This window comes from Benincasa hispida, chromosome 1 (genome assembly GCF_009727055.1).
Source record: "Benincasa hispida cultivar B227 chromosome 1, ASM972705v1, whole genome shotgun sequence".
Lineage (NCBI taxonomy): Eukaryota > Viridiplantae > Streptophyta > Magnoliopsida > Cucurbitales > Cucurbitaceae > Benincasa > Benincasa hispida.
The window spans coordinates 272,843-291,780 of NC_052349.1; the positions used below are offsets into that span (position 1 = coordinate 272,843).

At 38.6% G+C, this 18,938-nt stretch overlaps 3 protein-coding genes and 1 pseudogene across 4 annotated transcripts; 2 read left to right on the forward strand and 2 right to left on the reverse strand.

Moving 5' to 3' along the window:
- Positions 1–367: 367 nt before the first annotated feature.
- On the forward strand, positions 368–1,961 carry LOC120073378 (hydroxyethylthiazole kinase). The gene is made up of 2 exons (XM_039026206.1): positions 368–820; positions 1,411–1,961. The coding sequence occupies exons 1-2, from the start codon at positions 368–370 to the stop codon at positions 1,798–1,800; spliced, it is 843 nt and encodes a 280-aa protein (XP_038882134.1). The 3' UTR covers positions 1,801–1,961.
- Positions 1,962–2,111: 150 nt separating this feature from the next.
- On the reverse strand, positions 2,112–3,245 carry LOC120069166 (annotated as a pseudogene).
- Positions 2,881–12,045, forward strand: LOC120073384 (PHD finger protein ING1-like). Its single transcript, XM_039026219.1, has 5 exons — positions 2,881–3,019; positions 9,886–10,564; positions 11,137–11,200; positions 11,338–11,437; positions 11,658–12,045. The coding sequence occupies exons 2-5, from the start codon at positions 10,484–10,486 to the stop codon at positions 11,875–11,877; spliced, it is 465 nt and encodes a 154-aa protein (XP_038882147.1). The 5' UTR covers positions 2,881–3,019; positions 9,886–10,483; the 3' UTR covers positions 11,878–12,045.
- On the reverse strand, positions 11,919–18,926 carry LOC120073368 (probable serine incorporator). 2 transcript variants are annotated; one of them, XM_039026194.1, is made up of 16 exons: positions 18,733–18,926; positions 17,913–17,964; positions 17,350–17,785; positions 17,197–17,272; positions 16,732–16,931; positions 16,436–16,512; positions 16,004–16,163; positions 15,724–15,748; positions 15,382–15,471; positions 15,099–15,270; positions 14,871–14,944; positions 14,695–14,764; positions 14,373–14,444; positions 13,627–13,760; positions 12,959–13,032; positions 11,919–12,337 (listed from the first exon to the last, which is right to left on the reverse strand). In XM_039026194.1, the coding sequence occupies exons 5-16, from the start codon at positions 16,928–16,930 to the stop codon at positions 12,243–12,245; spliced, it is 1,242 nt and encodes a 413-aa protein (XP_038882122.1). In that variant the 5' UTR covers position 16,931; positions 17,197–17,272; positions 17,350–17,785; positions 17,913–17,964; positions 18,733–18,926; the 3' UTR covers positions 11,919–12,242. The 2 variants fall into 2 exon arrangements, with proteins under 2 accessions (XP_038882122.1, XP_038882113.1); XM_039026185.1 differs by lacking the exon at positions 17,350–17,785.
- Positions 18,927–18,938: the final 12 nt, after the last annotated feature.

The window sequence follows — 18,938 nt, forward strand, 5'->3', positions numbered from 1 at the left end:
AATTCCCAGGAGACCTTATGAAAATTTAGAAATACGATCTTTTGATAGAGAAAGGTCTCCGGAATGATAATTAAACAGACTCAATAATAATATTAGGAAGGGCAAGATCGAGGGTTCAAAGTTGAAGAAAGGTCGAAGGTTCAAAATTCGACCTGCCCTCCACATATTTTAAAAAAAAATGTTTCTAAAAGACAATATACTTTTAATTTTCACGTTTACCAATGAGATGAAATATGTGTTGTCCGTACAAAAAGGTCGTAAAATTAGTGATTTTTGAGCTTTTAAGTGAAATATAAAAATGAAGGAAGACGACGATTCCAATTCATGAACAGGACGCGTAGAGAAAGAGAGAGAACATTATCGAGCGATGAATTCGAAGCAAAACGAAGACGAAGAACAGCGACGGCAATGGGGAGCTAGAGCGTGGGCCACACTCGCCACCGTGCGAACCCGATCACCGCTCATCCAATGCATCACTAACTTCGTTTCAATGGATTTAGTGGCCAATACTCTCTTATCCGCAGGAGCCTCGCCGGCCATGCTTCATTCTGTCGAGGAGTTGCCGGATTTCACTCCTAACGCCGATGCTCTCTGTATCAATGTTGGCACGCTTTCCCCCGCCTGGTTGCCCGCCATGAAGTTCGCCGCTGAACTGGCGGTGAAGGCCGGGAAGCCCTGGGTTCTCGATCCGGTGGCGGTTGGAGCTTCTAAGTTCCGGATGATGGCTTGTTTGGAGCTTATGAATCTGAAGCCCACCGTTGTTAGAGGGAATGGATCGGAAATAATCGCCTTGTCTAAAGCTTCTGCAGAGTCCAGTATGGTAAGATGCAATTTCATTTTACACTACAAATTGATATAATTTCAGTTCGATTGCTCCTTCTTCTCTGCCTTCAAATTGAACTAAGTTACATCCATGGAATTTTATTCATCTAGTAGTTCAATTTTTTTTTTTTGGGCATGTCGATACATTTTTCTCTAAATATGCTTAAATTTTCAAGCCTTTACCGCCAAGTCTTTGGGGTTTTGAGCATCAGCTATCTTTGCAAATCATAACTAAGTTCTTCATGGAATCAAGGGTTTTAACTTTTAAGTGACGAAATCAATTTTGATTTCCTTTACGCTATAGTTATATAGCAAAAGGTCATCCAAAAAGTCACGAGGATGAATTATAGTAAATATGATTATATCAATACTTCAACACTCCTCGAACGTGGGTTTGGAAATTGATTGAAGGTCAAATGAGTTTTTAAGAGAAAATAATATTATAATGGGTTGAACAGTCTCTCTTGCTAGAATACCATGTTAAATCACCAATTAACTCAAAAACTTAAGCTGATGGGTTATGGTTAAAATATATTATATCAATACTTCAATATTCTCTTAATTTCTTCACCACAAGTTCATTTTCAGGGTGTCGATAGCTGCCATGAGTCAGTGGATGCTGTAGAAGTTGCCAAATCATTAGCTCAATCCAGTGGAGCCATAGTAGCAGTATCAGGAGCTGTGGACATAGTTACAGACGGGAAGCAAGTTATTGGCGCTCGTAATGGAGTTGCCATGATGCAGAAGATTACGGCAACTGGATGCTCAGTAACAGCCCTTATTGCTGCCTTCCTTGCTGTTGATCAACTTCATGCTTTAGAGGCAACAACTTTGGCTTTATCAATATTTGGAATTGCGGGAGAAATGGGAATGGACATGGCAAAGGGCCCTGCATCACTACGAACTCATTTGATTGATTCATTATATGGGCTCGATGAAGCTGCTCTAATCTCGCGAGTAAGGATCTCCAGCTTGTGATTAAATTTTGGACGGGGTTTTGTGTATGGTATGCCTAGTAACTACTCTTGAACTCTTTTGAGTTTGTACAGTGCTTTAATGTTCAATAATGTTGAAAAGGTTGGTTAGCCTAAAATTTTCATTTATTTATCCATTCAAGCTTTCATTCTTTTCGGTGAAGTTATATACCTCTGATCGACCTTGTAAATTTGTTTTGTTCTTTTGATGCTGCTTTTAACCGTGTTTATAACCTGGCATGTTATATCACGAGGGTGTCTCTCCTTGATCACATTTGACAAGATACTTCTCTTTTTAAAGTTTATCATCAAATTCAACTAAATTCACTCATGGTATGATCACAACAGAATTACAACTGAGAAACATATAAATTTCATAAAACTCGATTACAATTTTTTTGAGTTGCAGCTGCATTTGATAGAAACTACAGACCACGGTTGCATTCATCACCACACATATATTGCATTGTTCTTTGTTCACCATACTGTTTTCAGTAGCTTAGATGTACAAGGACCCTCAACAATGTTTCTGCTCCATCTGTGATGTGCTGGCCAGGAGGAAGGAGTGACCACATCTCTGCAACACACGTGCGTTCTTGAACTTGCTAGTTCCTCCAATCACTGACAAATGTGACGGGGCCTACTCCATAGAAGTTGAGATTGTCCCCATATTCTCCTCCTTCGAGCATCTGCATAGTTCCATCAGCTGAACTAGCCACATACACCCCTTATGCCTGGTCAATTGATTTTGAGCCCAACTCTAGCGTGGTGGTCAAGATGTTATCGACGTTCTGAAGCCTAGCCCCATGTCATCAAGTCCCAATTGGGTTTGGGGGATATTTTGTGGGTTGGGATTTCCAGCAAAAGCAGTGCCAGAAGAGCCAGTCCCTAGAGGGATACCATTGATGCCATTCCCGGTAGGGAGAGCACCATTGGCATTTGGGATTGCTACACCACCGTCTGGGGAAGGAAGCCTATAGGTGTTGCAAAGGGTACTTGACCAATGTATTTGTTCCCCAGCAGGCAAGTAATCGGTCTCGCGGTTGGGCTGCCACCGCCGAGAATGTCATGCATATAAAATTCAAGGACCGGTTCGTGTCCCCCAGTATTGGCAGTGACAGCTGTAGACTTAGACGCCACAAAATGCACCACGATGATTACTGTTGCAAGGAAGGTGGGAAAAGATGATTGCCTGATGAATGTGTTGATTGTTGCAGAGTCAGGTATGAAGAACTTCTCTTGCTTGTTTGTAGAACTCAGAAGACTATAATTCTTGTGGTGATAAGCAAATGAGTACAAATTCTTCTCTTTATATGGTGCTGAAAATATTAGATCAATTTGGATTTTGGAGTTGGTATGAACCACTAAAAATGGTGAAGTTGTTGGATTCTGTTCTCGAAGACATTCATGCTGTTTTTGTTTCATCACATCAAGTTTATTTTCTTTCATTGACATTATTTTTTAGCCTTAACAATAGGTAAGGCATTTTGATAAACCATGATAAAAATAAAAATAGAAGAAGAGAAACCCAAGACTGATTTACGTGGAAAATCCTAGGTCAGGGAGAAAAAACCACGATTGAATCTTATTATTAAGTTACTCTGAAATACAGAAAGACTGCTCAAATAAATAGACAGATAGGAAGCCCTAGGCCCATAAGTAAATTACAAATAAACCCCTAGGGCAAACAAACCTTTTTTCGACACTCCCCCTCAAGTTGGGGCGTAAATATTGATCAGACCCAACTTGCTGACACAGTAATCAAAACTCTGTCTTAACAACCCCTTTGTAAGGACATCTGCAATCTGCTGATTTGAAGGGATGTAGGGAATACATATGCTCCCATTGTCCAATCTTTCTTTAATGAAATGTTTGTCAATCTCGACATGTTTAGTCCTATCATGCTGGATCGGATTGTTGGCAATACTTATTGCTGCTTTATTGTCGCAAAACAACTTCATTGGAAGCTCACCGTCTTGTCGAAGATCTGTTAATACTTTCTTCAACCAGATCTCTTCACATATCCCCAAACACATGGCCCTATATTCGGCTTTTGCACTACATCTGGCAACCACTCCCTGTTTCTTACTTCTCCAAGTGACCAGATTGCCCCAGACAAACATATAATATCCAGACATAGACTTTCTATCAATAGCAGATCCAGCCCAGTCCGAATCTGTATATGCTTCTATACCACGTTTACTAGACTTCCTGAACAGAAGACCTTTACCAGGAGTGCCCTTTAAATACCGTAAGATGCGTTCAGTTGTTGTCATATGTTCTTCATAGGGAGCTTGCATGAACTGACTAACAACACTCACGACATATGATATATCAGGTCTCGTGTGAGATAAATATATCAACTTCCCGACTAACCACTGATATCTTTCTTTGTTAACAGGAGCTCCATTATTAACATTACTCAGTTTGACATTATACTCTGCAGGGGTGTCTATAGGTTTACACCCAGCCATTCCTGTTTCTTCGAAGAGATCTAGAGTATACTTTTGTTGCGATACAGATATACCCTCTTTCGATCGGGCCACCTCCATCCCAAGAAAGTATCGCAATTTTCCCAGATCTTTAATTTCAAATTCTTCAGCCATCTTCGTTTTAAGTCTTATGATTTCATTAGTATCATCACCCGTCAGAATAATGTCATCTGCATACACAATAAGTACTGAAGTCTTTCCTGAACTCGATCTTTTTGTGAACAACGTGTGGTCTGAGTGCCCCTGATCATACCCCTGAGCTTTAACAAACGTGGTGAATCTGTCAAACCAGGCTCTTGGCGACTGTTTCAATCCATACAGAGACTTCTTCAATCTACAAACCCGATGGTTAAACTGGTGTTCGAAGCCGGGTGGAGGGTTCATATAGACTTCTTATTCGAGTTCTCCATTAAGAAACACATTCTTCACATCCAACTGGTGCAAAGGTAAATCTTTATTAACAACAACAGATAATAGCACCCGGATCGTATTGAGTTTGGCCACAGGAGAGAATGTCTCAGAGTAATCAATACCAAAGGTCTGGGTAAAGCCTTTGGCAACCAGTCTCGCCTTATATCTGTCAATCGAGCCATCGGATTTGTACTTGACAGTAAATACCCATTTACATCCAACCGTCGTGTGCCTTTCAGGAAGAGTAACCTGTTCCCATGTTCCATTTTTCTCTAGGGCTCTTATTTCTTCCATAACAGCAACCCTCCACTCGGGAGTTTCCATGGCAACTTGTATAATACTTGGAACCATTACCGTATCTAGACTGGTAGTAAAAGCCTTGAACTCAGGAGATAGGTTATTATATGTCATGTAACTATGCATAGGAAACTTTGTACATGACCTAGTCCCTTTTCTCAAGGCAATTGGAAGATCAAGAGACGCATCACGATTCTCCTCTTCTCCACGTTCCTTACTACAGTCAGCCGTCTGATCTATGGATCTTTTGTCAGAAGGATTTCCCACACAATCACCTTCCCTTCCACTATTCTCGTTTGCTAAAGTTACTTCTTCAGTGTTGTCTTTTCCATCCGTTTCTCCATCCTCCTCAGTTCCCTCTATTTTCTCATTATCTGCATCAATCTCTACATCTCTATCCTTTCTACAATTATCAGTCTCAACATAATCATCAATATCACAAACAGGGATATTCATACCTGGAACTGAGACCGAGTCAAACTCATGAACTGGAGCCGGAGAGGCGACATGCGACACTGTTTCCTTCCTGAGATTCTTCTTGTAGTAGGTTATCCAAGGGACTTGATTATTGGGAAGAACAGGACTAGGAAGAACATGGTTAGGATGTTCAGGTTCAGCCGACATCTCTAGGGGGATAGAGTACAAGGACCAGTTAGTCTCTTCACTAGGACATTCCCCCTGAAGAGGACTAACGGGAAAAAACGGTTGATCCTCAAGAAAGGTGACATCCATAGACACAAAGTATTTTCGAGACGAGGGATGATAACACTTTTACCCATGTTGATGGAGAGGATACCCAACAAAGACACATTTCTGGGCACGAGGAGTGAATTTTGTACGATTGGGACCATGGGTATGGACAAAGACAACACATCCAAACACTCGCAGAGGTACGTCAGGAATTAACTGGGTGTTGGGATACAGATCTTTGAAACATTCAAGAGGAGTATGGAAAGACAAGACACGGGAAGGTATGCGGTTGAGAAGGTGGGCTGCAGTGAGGATACCATCGCCCCACAAATAGGAAGGAAGAGAGGTAGATATCATAAGGAACGGGCGACCTCTACCAGATGTCTATTTTTCCTCTCGGCAACTCCGTTTTGCTGGGGAGTATAGGCACACGAGCTTTGATGGATGATTCCTTTAGATACCAGGAAGTCTCGGAATGAGTTATTAATGAATTCACGCCCGTTGTCACTCCGTAAAATGGCAATTTTTGTGTTGAACTGGATTTTGATGGTCGCATAAAATTGTTGGAAAACGGAGGACACCTCAGACTTATCGGTCAAAAGGAAGACCCAGGTCTGGTGTGATCGTCAATAAAGGTGACGAACCACCGTTTGTCTGTAGAGGTAGTGGTAGGTAAGGGACCCCAGACATCACTATGGATAAGATTGAATGGTTTGGACGACTTGTAAGGTTGAGAGTGAAACGAAACACGACTCTGTTTGGATGACATATTAGTATTATGAAATAAATGCGGAAAAAGGTACTTCATATATTGAAAACTGGGATGTTCCAGACGGTAATGCCATAACATAAAATCAGTTTCAACCACTGAGATTCAAAGAAACAAAACTAGTCCTATAACCATCCTTAAAGGAAGTTTCATCAGTCAGGAAATAGAGCCCCCTATCGTGCCGGGCAGTACCAATCATCGTCCCCGAGCCCAGATCCAGATCCTGAAACAAAACAATGTCGGGTGAGAAAACAGTCTGACAGTTCAAGTCCCTTGTAATTTTACTAACAGATAGTAAGTTATACGAAATTTTAGGAACATGCAGTACATCACGCAATATCAAACCATCAAACGGAGACGGATGTCCTTTCCCTGCGACAGGGGCAAAGGAGCCATCGACGATTCTAATTTTTTCATTGCCGGCACTCGGGTGATATGAGATAAAATGATCAGAAGACCCGGTCAGATGGTCTGTTGCTCCTGAATCCACAATCCAAGGCTGTTTACCATTAATGCTAATAAAGCCAAAAGACTGAGTTGTACTCGAGTGTGCAATTGCACTGACCCAAACAACACTTAAGTTATTCTGACTGTCAACTTGAGGCGGAGTCAAAGTCTTGTCATTTGCCGAGTCACTGGCCAGAGCACGTCCAGAACCAGTCTTGTCCTGTGACTGGCGTCGTTTGTAATTTTGAGGTTTCCTATGAAGCTTCCAACACTGGTCTTTCGTGTGCCATGGTTTTTTGCAGTGCTCACAGATAGGTGGAGGTTTCTTGTCACTATTTGATCCAGATGACTTGGTGACAAAAGTTGCAGCCTCAGTAGACATAACAACTGAAATATTCATGGCTTTAGACCTGTCTTCTTCGAGGCTTATTTCAGAGCACACCTCCCTCAGTGATGGTGTAGGGCGTTGACCCAAAATCCTGCTGCGAACACCGTCATATTTTCGGATTTAACCCCGCTAGAAAAATCGTACACTCGATCAGCTTTCCTTAAATTTGGAATACTGCGTTCCACCATATGTACATCTCCTAGACAATCTCACGGCAATAAGTCCATTTCTTGCCAATAAAAGCAATTTGGTTAGTTGTCGACATCCATAGCTCCTGCTTACATTCATGAATTTGTTTGTGTAAGGTATATAGGTGGGATGCATTCTGCTTCTGCAAATACAACTGCTGTTTACTGCATCCCAGATCTTCTTTGGCAGTCGTCGTATAAAGTAACGGTCTGCCAAATTGAGGTTTTCATGCTACTCAAGAACTGATCGTTAGCAATGAATCTTCTGCTCTCTAAAGACGCTCGTGGGGACTACCGGGTTCAGGTTTGGCTATCTCCCAGTTAGTTAGCCAAATTTCTGTCTTTCTTCCAGAGCCATTCATATGGATTGAGACCAATGAAAATAATTTTTCGCCAATTCAACTTTTCTCCAATTATAATCCCTGCAGAGTGTCCTATTGAATCCAGATAATAATTTGTAGCAGGTAAGAAGGAAAGAGTTTACCAGGTTCTCAGAGCCTAGCTGTTGACGATTCCGGTTGAACCATTTTTGAGTTTGTACAAAAAAACAACCCAAATTCAGCGAGCTGTTTTGCTGGAGGAAAACAAACATGCTTTTAATCTCCATCAAGAAACATGCCCCGGTCAGACCGGCTGGAAAGTTCGCCGGAAAAAAACCGGACCGGCGTCACTTGCAGTCAGAGAGGACTGGCCGTTCCTCCCCGGAGGTTGCTGGTCAGAAAACGCCGTCGATTGGTCGCGCAACCCGGTGTGGCTCGACTGCCCTAGGTTCGAAGTCGCGGTGAGGTCTCGTCTGGGTTGTGCGAAAGGCTTCCTGGAGATCGACCGGCCTCTTGTGCGCGAAGGTTCTTGGCCGATCGGTAGGTTTTGATCGTCGTCAATGGATCTGAATAGTCGCCGAACACCGTCTGGGCTACGACTGGACCTGGCCGAACATCGAACAAGGCTGGATCTGTTTGTCGACATATTTAACTTAGGATGTCGGCTGGTCTGCGTTGAAGGGTGGCTGGGCATCACTCACAATCTGGGCGATGGATCTGTCCACCGACACTCATTTGTTGGAAGAGGCGAGGTAAGGCAGTCTCTAGGTATTGTTGGATAGCTTCCTTAATCGTGTCAGCCATCTCAAAATTTGTCGTCGAAGGATACTCATCAATGGTGGCTAGGGTTTCGTCCCCGTGCTCTGATACCATGATAAAAATAAAAATAGAAGAAGAGAAACACAAGACTGATTTATGTGGAAAACCCTAGGTCGGAGAAAAAACCACGATTGAATCTTATTATTAAGTTACCTTGAAATACAGAAAGGCTGCTCAAATAAATAGACAGATAGGAAGCCCTAGGCCCATAAGTAAATTACAAATAAACCTCTAGGGCAAACAAACCCTTTTTCGACAAACCAGGTATTGGAATAATGGGCCAGCCCAACACTAAGAAAAGTCTTGTGACCAGGAAGAACTCTGAAGGTTAAATTCATCAATGAGTAAAAAATCGTCCAATTTCTGAGGCTCGGTGGTCGTTGCATCATCTTTTTTCCTTTTTTTTTCCCCCCAATTTAAATACTTTGAATTCATTTTCATTTTCTTCACACGTCTTTCCTCGAAGAATTTCAAGCCAATACATATATCTTCTCCCCTCTTTTATTTTGCTGCAGTTTATTCATTACTATTCCAAATCCTATCTCGATTATCTTGGTCGTCAATTACTGTAATTCCTCCCAAGGTTTTTGGGCTTTCTTCTTCTCTTCTCTTTTGCTTTTAGTTTATTTGTATCTTATCTTTCACTTTTGTACTTATATGTATTTTTGTATACGTTTCTGTTATTTCGTCATGTATCCTGTTTTTGATTTGTACTAATTTCTTTCTGTCCTGGTTTTTAGGATTGTAATCCTTTTGTGAGTAAAAATTTATCACTTTTGCGTTTTGAGAAAATTGTGTTAGATAAAGTTAACAATAAGATTAGAGAAGAAAGATAGGGTTAGATAAAGTTAACAAGAATAAGATTTTACATCTTTTTTCTTTTTGTACTTTTATAAAGACCTGGAATCAATACCCAACATTCTTCAAAAGAAGTATGCTTTGTTGCGTGATTTAGATCAAAGTTTGCAAGGTATACTTCTTCTTTCAATTAGCTATGTAGACTTAGTTTTCTACAATGGCTTCATTGTTTCTTATTTATTTCTCCTTTCTTTTTTATTTCTTGAGTTTATTTTTTTTTTTTAATTTTTTATGGATGTTGGATCAATATGGCAATACCCCCGATACCTTTTTTCTTTGAGCTATTTTTTATTGATGTTTAGAAATTAGAATTGAATTTAACCGTCTCCTATGTCTTCTCAATGTTATTATACTTTATGGTGGCACGTGTTTATTGATTTTCAAGAACGTTGCTATTTCTGTGAATGCAGGAGCAGGACTAGTAAAACAGAATGAGCGATGCTGTGAGCAAGAAATTGAGGATATTAAGCGGGGAGTTAAATGTGGTAATATTTAGGGTTGGCAACGGGGCCGGGGCGGGGCGGGGGGGTGTCCCCCATCCCAGCCCCGTAGGGGAAATTGTCTCCCATCCCCGTCGGGGAAACGGGGTCCCCGCGGGGCCCCATTTGTGGCAAACTTCAACGGAGGGAGGATGAGCGAGCGAGAGGGAGAGGGGAGGGATGAGTGAGAGCGAGAGCGAGAGTGCGAGGGAGGCGGGAGCGAGAGGAGAGGAGAGGGATGTTTTGTTGCAGATTGCAAAGAGCGAGAGGGGACTGGGAGGGGATAAAAATATATATATAAATCGGGGTCGGGATTAATCGGGGTTGGGGGGGCGGGCGGGATACTGTCCCCATCCCCGCCCCGTCCTCGGACGGGGCCCCGAATAAATTTCCCGGTTTGACCCCATACCCGATCAAACCGGGGAATCCCCACCCTGAACGTGGCGGGTCTCCGCGGGGACCCGCCCGTCGGGTTTTTTTGCCAACCCTAGTAATATTACTCCTGATACTTCACTCATTAGATTCTCTTATGAAGCTCATGATGAGCAAAAGCATAGCATCAGAATTGCCGATTAAAAGGTTGCCTTGCCGTTCAGGCATATTTGATTTGGTATGTGGAAGTGTCTTCGGAACTCTTTTAAGTAGTGTTTGTTAACATGTTGTGTGGGTGTGGGTGACTTTGAACTGAGGCACACTCCACTTTATTATAATGATCAAGACATTAATTTTCTGCTTAGGATGATGCAAGTTAATATAAGAAAAGCAATAAAATTGTTTGAACATTTTTGTAAATGCAAGCAGGGTGTATGATGTGATGTTTAATGCTTGTAATGATGTTCTATGTTTGTAGTTTTGTACTTGTGCACTCGTCCCTTCTAACATCATGCTTAGAAAAGACAATTGCAAAAGAACCTTCATGTTTATCATTGTCATTGACTGATAAGTAGAGAGGGAGTATTAAGGAGTCTCCCAGGTTTCTCATGTAGTCCCAAATCTCAATGACTTACGCATAACTAGTAGCTCTTCCTTGACCACCATTGGCAATATTTTTTCTTTTTTATTATCTGTAACTAGTGATAATGTTTTGTGTGGGTTTTCTTTTGTTACTTCACTAGAAGAAGGACGGGCCTTCTTATTATTTATATTTTTACATCTTCTGTTCATTTGTATTGTGTGCTTCAGGTAGATACCTACATACAACAGCTTGACCAGTATTTGAAGAATTTTGATGAAAAGCTTCGTCAAGGTAATATATTTGTTTCTACCTTTGTTACCCTCTATTCTTATGATCCTCTTTGCTCCTGCAGATATGGAGTATAAATGCATTTACCGCACTCATTTTGGCTCCAACTCCCATCTTCTATATATCATATTTATTTGCAGAAAGAGGAAGTGATGCTGCAACTGGGTTACCAACTTCAAGTGTGGATGGTAACACAAAATCTGGACGGGGAACAGAAGGTGGTAGAGGCGGGTGTAAAAAGTAAGATAATTTCGTGCTTGCATACATTAATGTGTCTGTGTGTGTGTATCACATGAATAATGTTGAAACTAATTACCGATAAACGACGGCAATTACTTTAGGTTCCTTAATTACTTTAGGCACTTAAAATTTGTGATGAATCGGGGATAGTAGTATATGCTACAGTAACATTTATTACGTGCATGTTTATCGTCATTAATGAAACTATTTTCTACCGAAGAAATGGACAGGCTGCGGCCGCAACTGTTGCTACAGAATCATCAACTGCTACAACTCCCACAGGAATGGAACTTGAATTACCAATTGATCCAAATGAACCAACTTACTGTCTCTGCAACCAAGTTAGTTATGGTGAGATGGTTGCCCGTGATAACCCTAATGTATGTGACAATTTCCTCCCTCAGTTTCCAATTATATTGGTGATTACGACTATAAGCTAAGCCAGTCTTCCCTTTCATATAGTGCAAGATCGAATTAGTTCGATACTTTTGCCCAAAAAAAAAAAAAAAAAAGAATAATTACGTTTGTTGATTTATTTACCTAACAACTTGGATTTGTAATTAAAAAATAAGAAAAGAAAAGGAAATGACCGCATTATCCATCTAAAATGGGAGACCTGCATAAACTAGTTACATCAAAACGTGGCTTTCTTATATGTTCACAGTTCAAAGGCATCTGTTGGATCTTGTGACATTTTCCATTTATCATCTTAAAAGAATGAAAATTACAGGAATTCAAAAAGAAAAAAGGATGGACAAAAAATAATGAGAATATTAAAAAAAAAAAAACGCCCAGAAATTCGATTTCAAGGAATTGCTGAATCATTTGCTTCTTGCACTACAACTCCTTCATGATCCTGGATCTTTGCCTGTCTCACCACTGGAGAAATTAGTGTCCACACTGCACAACCGAATTGAGTTAGGGTTATGTCATTGTCGCCTGAGATTAGTCGAAGTATGATGTTCTCATAGTTTGTTATCAAAGGATTTTGACCTTTAGCTCAAAACTAAGTCAGTGAGAGCTCTGTCATATAGATCTTAAATCTATTATATTAAGGTTTCGTTTGATTATGCTTCCTAGTTATCTATTTTTTGAAATTGTTACTATGGCTTTTACCTCTCCTGAGATTAGTTGAAGTATGATGTTCTCATAGTTTGTTATCAAAGGATCTTGACCTTTAGAACAAAAATCATGAGCACAAAATTAAGCCAGTGAGAGTTCTGTTACATAGATCTTAAATCTATTATATTAAGGTTCCATTTGATTATGCTTCCTAGTTATCTATTTTTTAAAATTGTTACTATGACCACCTCTATTAAAGAAACAAGTAGATTTTTTTTTGCAAAATTAAAAAAACAAAAGCAATTTTTAAAAAAACTATTTCTTTTAGTTTTCAAATCTTCACTTGAATTTAGACGAATGTGTAGGAAGTAGGAAAGCCAAATAGTTGATGAACAAGAACTAAACTATCTATCTACTACTTGGTAGAGTAGACCTTGTTCCGAATAGGATTGTACTTACAGTATATTGTGGCTGCAAACCATTCATTAAAGATCTTAACCCAAGTACTTGTCCATCCTACATCCATGCTCCACCTAAACATTTCACAATTTTATAAGAGCTTCAAACTTAAGACTATGAGAATCATACAAATCAGAAGAGAGACAAATTGTAGGTGGTTCAGTTTGATTCACTTGAAATCATTGCCCAACTTTAAAATGGAAATGAAATCTAACAAAATGTGCTATAAACCTCACAGACCAGCCAAAACAAACCCAAGTATTGATCTCAATTCTTCTCTAGTTCCCAAGGTTGGAGGGAGCCTCCATCTTGTTTTGTGACAAGTTGGGATGTGTGCAATTTCATGGGGGTAATAAGGGGTGAGAGATATAATAGAACCTTCATGGGCGAGAGTTCTTGTAAGGGATGTTTGAGATCTTGTTAGATTCTCTATTTCTGGTCTTAGTGTCTAGATCTTTTAGACCGGAGTCTTTTCTTATAGTTAGCTTCCCTTTCTGTGGGCTTCTCTTTTTTGTATGCTCATGTATTCTTTCATCATTTCTTAATGAAAGTTCGGTTTTTACATTTAAAAAAACAGGTGATCTCCGTTTCATTGATTTGCTTTATTCTATCTATATTAGAGAGAGAGATGAGTTTTAGAAACAGCATCATTAATCCAGTTTTCTTACTTTGTGGCTGAGTTGTTGAGGTTCCAGCTAATGAAGAGCATAGCAAAATACATGGCCCCTAAAGAGAATGTGAGATGGAAAAACCCATACGTGTAAAGAATATCATCTTCCTCTTTCACCTTGTCTTTTCGGAACTGCTCGGCATCAGAAACACACATCGGTTGTCAAAAAAAAAAAAAACAAAATAAATAAATAAAAGTTACAGTTGTGTTAAAATTTTGTTTTAATTTGAGAAAAAGGCATCTTTGGCGACTTCAAATATTTTCATTCTGTTTGGCTGCTGTTTTATGCTCAGATTTCTAGAGAAAATGCATTCTGATTAGACAAAGCAGGTTAATGGTACCAAGGAAGTTATATTCTTGGAGTTTAAGGCCCCGGTTTGATAACCATTAGGTTTTTAAAAATTAAGCTTATAAATACTACATCAACTTATAAGTTTCTTTGATTTTGATATCCACTTTCTACCATACTTTCAAAAACCAAGTCAAGTTTCGACTAACAATATAAATGTTTCCTTAAAAAAGGCGAAAATGATAGTTAGGAAATTAGAGAAAGCTAACATAAATTTCAATAATATAAAACTAAAAACGAAATCATTATTAAATGGGGTCTAAGTTTTCTGTGTTTAAACAATGTGGTTGTACCAATAGTTTCTTTGTTTAGTAGTTTATATTCAGAAAATACTTTTGAAATATTAACTAAATTTTAGATGAACATTTGAAGATGGGCAGTCAAAAGCAAGTAACCTGAAATGATTGTGAATCAATACCAGTTGAGAAGGTTGCCATGACAACAGCACATATTGCAATTAAGAAACTCTACAACCATAACACCAAAGGTAAATATCGGTTAGGTAAGTCAGGATTTCCTGACAAAGAAACCAAATTGCTTGATCATCAAGAATTTCGAGCTCATCTCGTACTACGACTGCTTTAATGAAGAATGTCTGGACCAATTTATGCACACTTCGGAACTTCAATAGCATACACCAGATAAAAGAGTAGTGTGCCCCTCAAAGTTCGATAAAAGGAAACTAGAAAAGTTAAAGGAGATGCTGTAAATTCTCACAAGTATTGTAATCCAGTCGCTATTCCCGCTCTCTTCTTTCCGTGCACTGCATTTTTCGGTCACAGGTTCGCTGTAAAGCCATTCACTAGGATTAGAAAGATCACAATATTCAAAATCGGTTTCAGTTTCAACTTCAAAATAGTAAGCCAATATGACAACACACTGAATTCTTAAACCTTCTAATGGCAGACCAGCAGAGGAAGACAACATATGAAGCCATGATACCAGATGACAACAGACCTCTATTAACCTGACTTTTAAAGTTCCAAAGACAATTTCTGGACCAGTAAGTTAAATCTTCCTTTTGAAATAGAAATCGTCCACAACTGCAATATTCTAGCTGAAAACGAATAAGATCTGTAGCTTGAATGAAAAAAAAGAAAAGGCAATTTAGAGGAGCATACCTTCGAATGTAAAGATACAACCATCATCACAATGAGCAGAATCAAAGTCCAAGAGATGAAGAATATATTGAGAACACATCTCACTTTTGGAACATATAAGGAGTACATTAAGCCAATTCCACAGAAGGAAGCTATGTAAAAAATCGTTGATGTGAATAATCCGAGGGAGCAGCTGTAGAATATGAATGAAATTTATGTGAAAATTGATGGTAAATGTAATTGATATTGTTATAGATAAATTCAAGGTTTTTGAACCGCTGTAAAAATTTATTAGAAAGCATACCTCTGCTTCATCTTCTCATCAGGCATCCAATACTTATTCCACCATGAGATAAACTGGATAACACTAACCAGTTGGAGGAGGAGAAATATCCTATTCATGAGAAGAAAACAAAAGGCATCCATATTTTCAATGAATTAATAATTAGAAAGACATAACAAGTTCATCTTAAGCTATGGAAGTGAGGATGAAAAGTATATAGTCAGTATTAGCTGTGGGATCGGGATAACCAATACATTCAAAGATCTCTTCAAGTATGAAACTTTGAGAAAGATTCATATCAGAAAATCTATGAACATAAACCGCCTAGACATATAATGGGAGAAAATAAAGATGGATACTTACCCTGCACCGGCACGCGCAAATTCACCTTCAAAAGAAAAAATCCTCTTTAGTTAATACCATTGGAACAAAATGGAATCACTATTCAATTCACTTCTTCAGTAAGTGGTGAGGTATCAACCATGATAGGATCATTGTGATTTTTACGTCAAAGATAAACCATGATAGGAACAAAATGGTTGATCCTATCAACCATGATAGGATCATTGTGATTTTTACGTCAAAGATAAGAGATAGAGAGTTAAAGATCGAGAAAAGAGGATAATGAATGCATGGTACATACCATATAATTGGATAAGAGCTGGAGGGAAGAAGAATGGAACCAGCATTGAAACAATAAACACAATGAACTTCAAGCTCCACCAATTAGAATGCCACACATTGCGAGGTTCATGTAATTTTCTTGTTCTTGATGTACAGAGAAACATCAGAAAGAAAAATATCTGAACTCGTAGTTAAGGATTTGATCCTTAAAAGGATAAATTGGTAAGGAACAGTTTAGTTCGTTTTTCGAATGAAAATCAGAACAATTTCCATGTTGGCTGATGTATAAAACATGCCAATTCCATTGTCATAGTTAACAATGTAACAACAGTAAAGGAACTCATTGCATAGAAAATACTATTTTGACTCTTTTTTAGCAAAAGCAAAGACACCGCAAGAGAATTCAAGAAGAAATATTCTTATTTCTTTACGATTAAAAACAAAAAGATACAAAACATCCTAAGCTCACACGAAGAACTCCGAGTGCATGAAAACAATCCTGTCCTCCTGCTCCACATGATTTCAGATCTGCAGGGCCATTCAATTGCCAAAAAGCAAAACCATGTCTAAGCCACAGTTCTTATTCATTACTGAAAAAATGCACAAAGGTAAAGTTTCTGAATGGCAATACTTCTGAATCAGAACTTACACAAACTGTGAGCTTCGATATCTTCTTTTTAATTGTTAATTATGTAGTGGATGTAAAATGGAAATGTATGGACAGATGAAGAAAGAGATTTTCCTTACAATGTAGCTGAGGTACAATCCTTTGCCCATAATCTCGAAGAAACCAAGCAATGAGATTTGTCATCAGGAAGATAATGCCGTATATGTAGCGAACTCGCAAGGACTTCTTCTTTTCACTTGCATAATCAGCATTTGGAGTTTCCAAAGAAACAAATTCAGGGTTGCCTTGTTGAGTACGTACTCCGCCCCCTAGGCTCATTCTGCATTGCCAAATAGAAAGATAGCCACTCATTCTGCCTCAATCCCAATTTCCATCATAAGAGAAGAATATATCTTTAAAAAAATCCGTTCTTATTTTTCCTTCTTTTCTAATGTGAGAAAAAGTTGAATGACATTGAATAACTTCTTGAAAATGGGCAGAAGAATCAGAAAAAAATTGAAGATCAACTGTAGAGAAGAGTCATTGAATCGTAGAGATAAGCAAAAAGAGAGAGAATGCATATTGTAAAATATTAAGAAACTCACCTTTGCTTTCCCTACTACACTTCTGCTTGATGCTTCCACCAAGCTGCAGGCTTTTTAAAACGCTCCTCTAAAGGAACTAAGAAGAAAGCAACAAAATAATGAAGCAGGTAGTGGAAGGGAAGACAAAAAGGCACAATTATAACTTAGTCTTACAAATAGATTTGCTCTCAGTCATTGGATCTTGAAGCTTCAAGGGTCGTTTGAAAAACTATCTTTAAGAACCATAATCCAAGGACATGTAAAGTCTACTATTATTATATACATTTTGATATCACTTTTAACAAACACATGTTTTTTGAAGGAAGAATAATATCATTTTATCTTAAAAAACAATGATAATACACTAAAGGAAAACAAGGAAAAAGAAACAAATTTTTAAAAACAGTTATTTAATATGTTTTCACTGTATATATGCTTTGAAAAACAAAAAAGAAATGTTTTTGGCCTATTCTTTTGACATTTTGCCATGACAGCTCATTACTTTTGAGCTCTCCTTCCTAACATCTTCTAGTAACAACTTTCTTGAATGAGGGGATAATTGATTGAAAATATTTTCACAAACAACTCTCCTTCTTTCCATCTGTTCACACTGAGGAAAAACCAAAGAAGCAACCATAATGAGAAGAGATTGTCACATGAATTAGGAAGCTCTCTCACCAAATTTTAAACCCACAATTATAAAGGGCAGAGTCTTTTCCCAATCACCAAGAACTCACCTCATTTTGCAGAGGAAGAAACGTCGCCAACATTGTCGGGCTCATGATTTTCCTTGAGACAATAAACACAAACTTTCAGCACTTTTCCTTTCAACTTTGAAATTCATGTTCTCCATCACATTATATTGTTGTTACCCAAACATTATATTAGAATAGAAAACAAGATTTACCCTTCAAAGAAAACATGACATTCAGCTCATTGACCATTCGTCAATATAAAAAACATGTTTTTGTGTATTGTGTGTGTTTGAGCTCAAAGTACAGCATAGTCTACTCATTTTCTTCCTTTTCTAAGTCAGTTTCCTTTAATTTTCGTATAAAATCGATACTGTCCATTCATCCTAAAATCGATCTAAATCTGACCAAGGCTTCACCAGCTTTGACATTTCATCAAACAGGTAGCAAGCAAAAAGTTCAACCTGCTGTTCTTACTGCTGTTGCTGTACATATATGAGATTTCACCTCATGGAACATAATTCTTTTGGTTTGACTTACTGAATAACTACTATCATGGGTTGGTCTAGCAATAAAAAAGAGAGTCATGGGAATAAAGAATTTAGAGAGAATGATTTCAATCTACGGTAGCCACCTATCTAGAATTTAATTCTACGAGTTTTCTTGGTACTTAAATGTTATAGGATTAGACGAGTTCTCCTATAAGATCAATTAAGACGAGCATAAGCTGATATAGACACTAAGTTTCTACATGGGACTAAGCGATTAAAGGTAGAAAGAAAGGTAAATAGTGCAAGATTCAATATAAAGCTAGTGGACAAACAAGGCAATGACAACTTCCTTTTGACTAAACTATATTACTTACCTGAAATCCTCCCCAACTTTGCTGAAGCGTGTAGGCCTACTTTTATTTATTTATTGAAGAAAAAGGCTGTTCTTTCTTCCAGTGGCTTGGCGCTCCTCCTATACTCTATTTCAATATACTAATTCCAAATTATTCCAATTTTTTCTTATAAAGTTGTATTTTTTCTTCTAGCCCATTAAAATTCTTCAACTATAATGACACACATA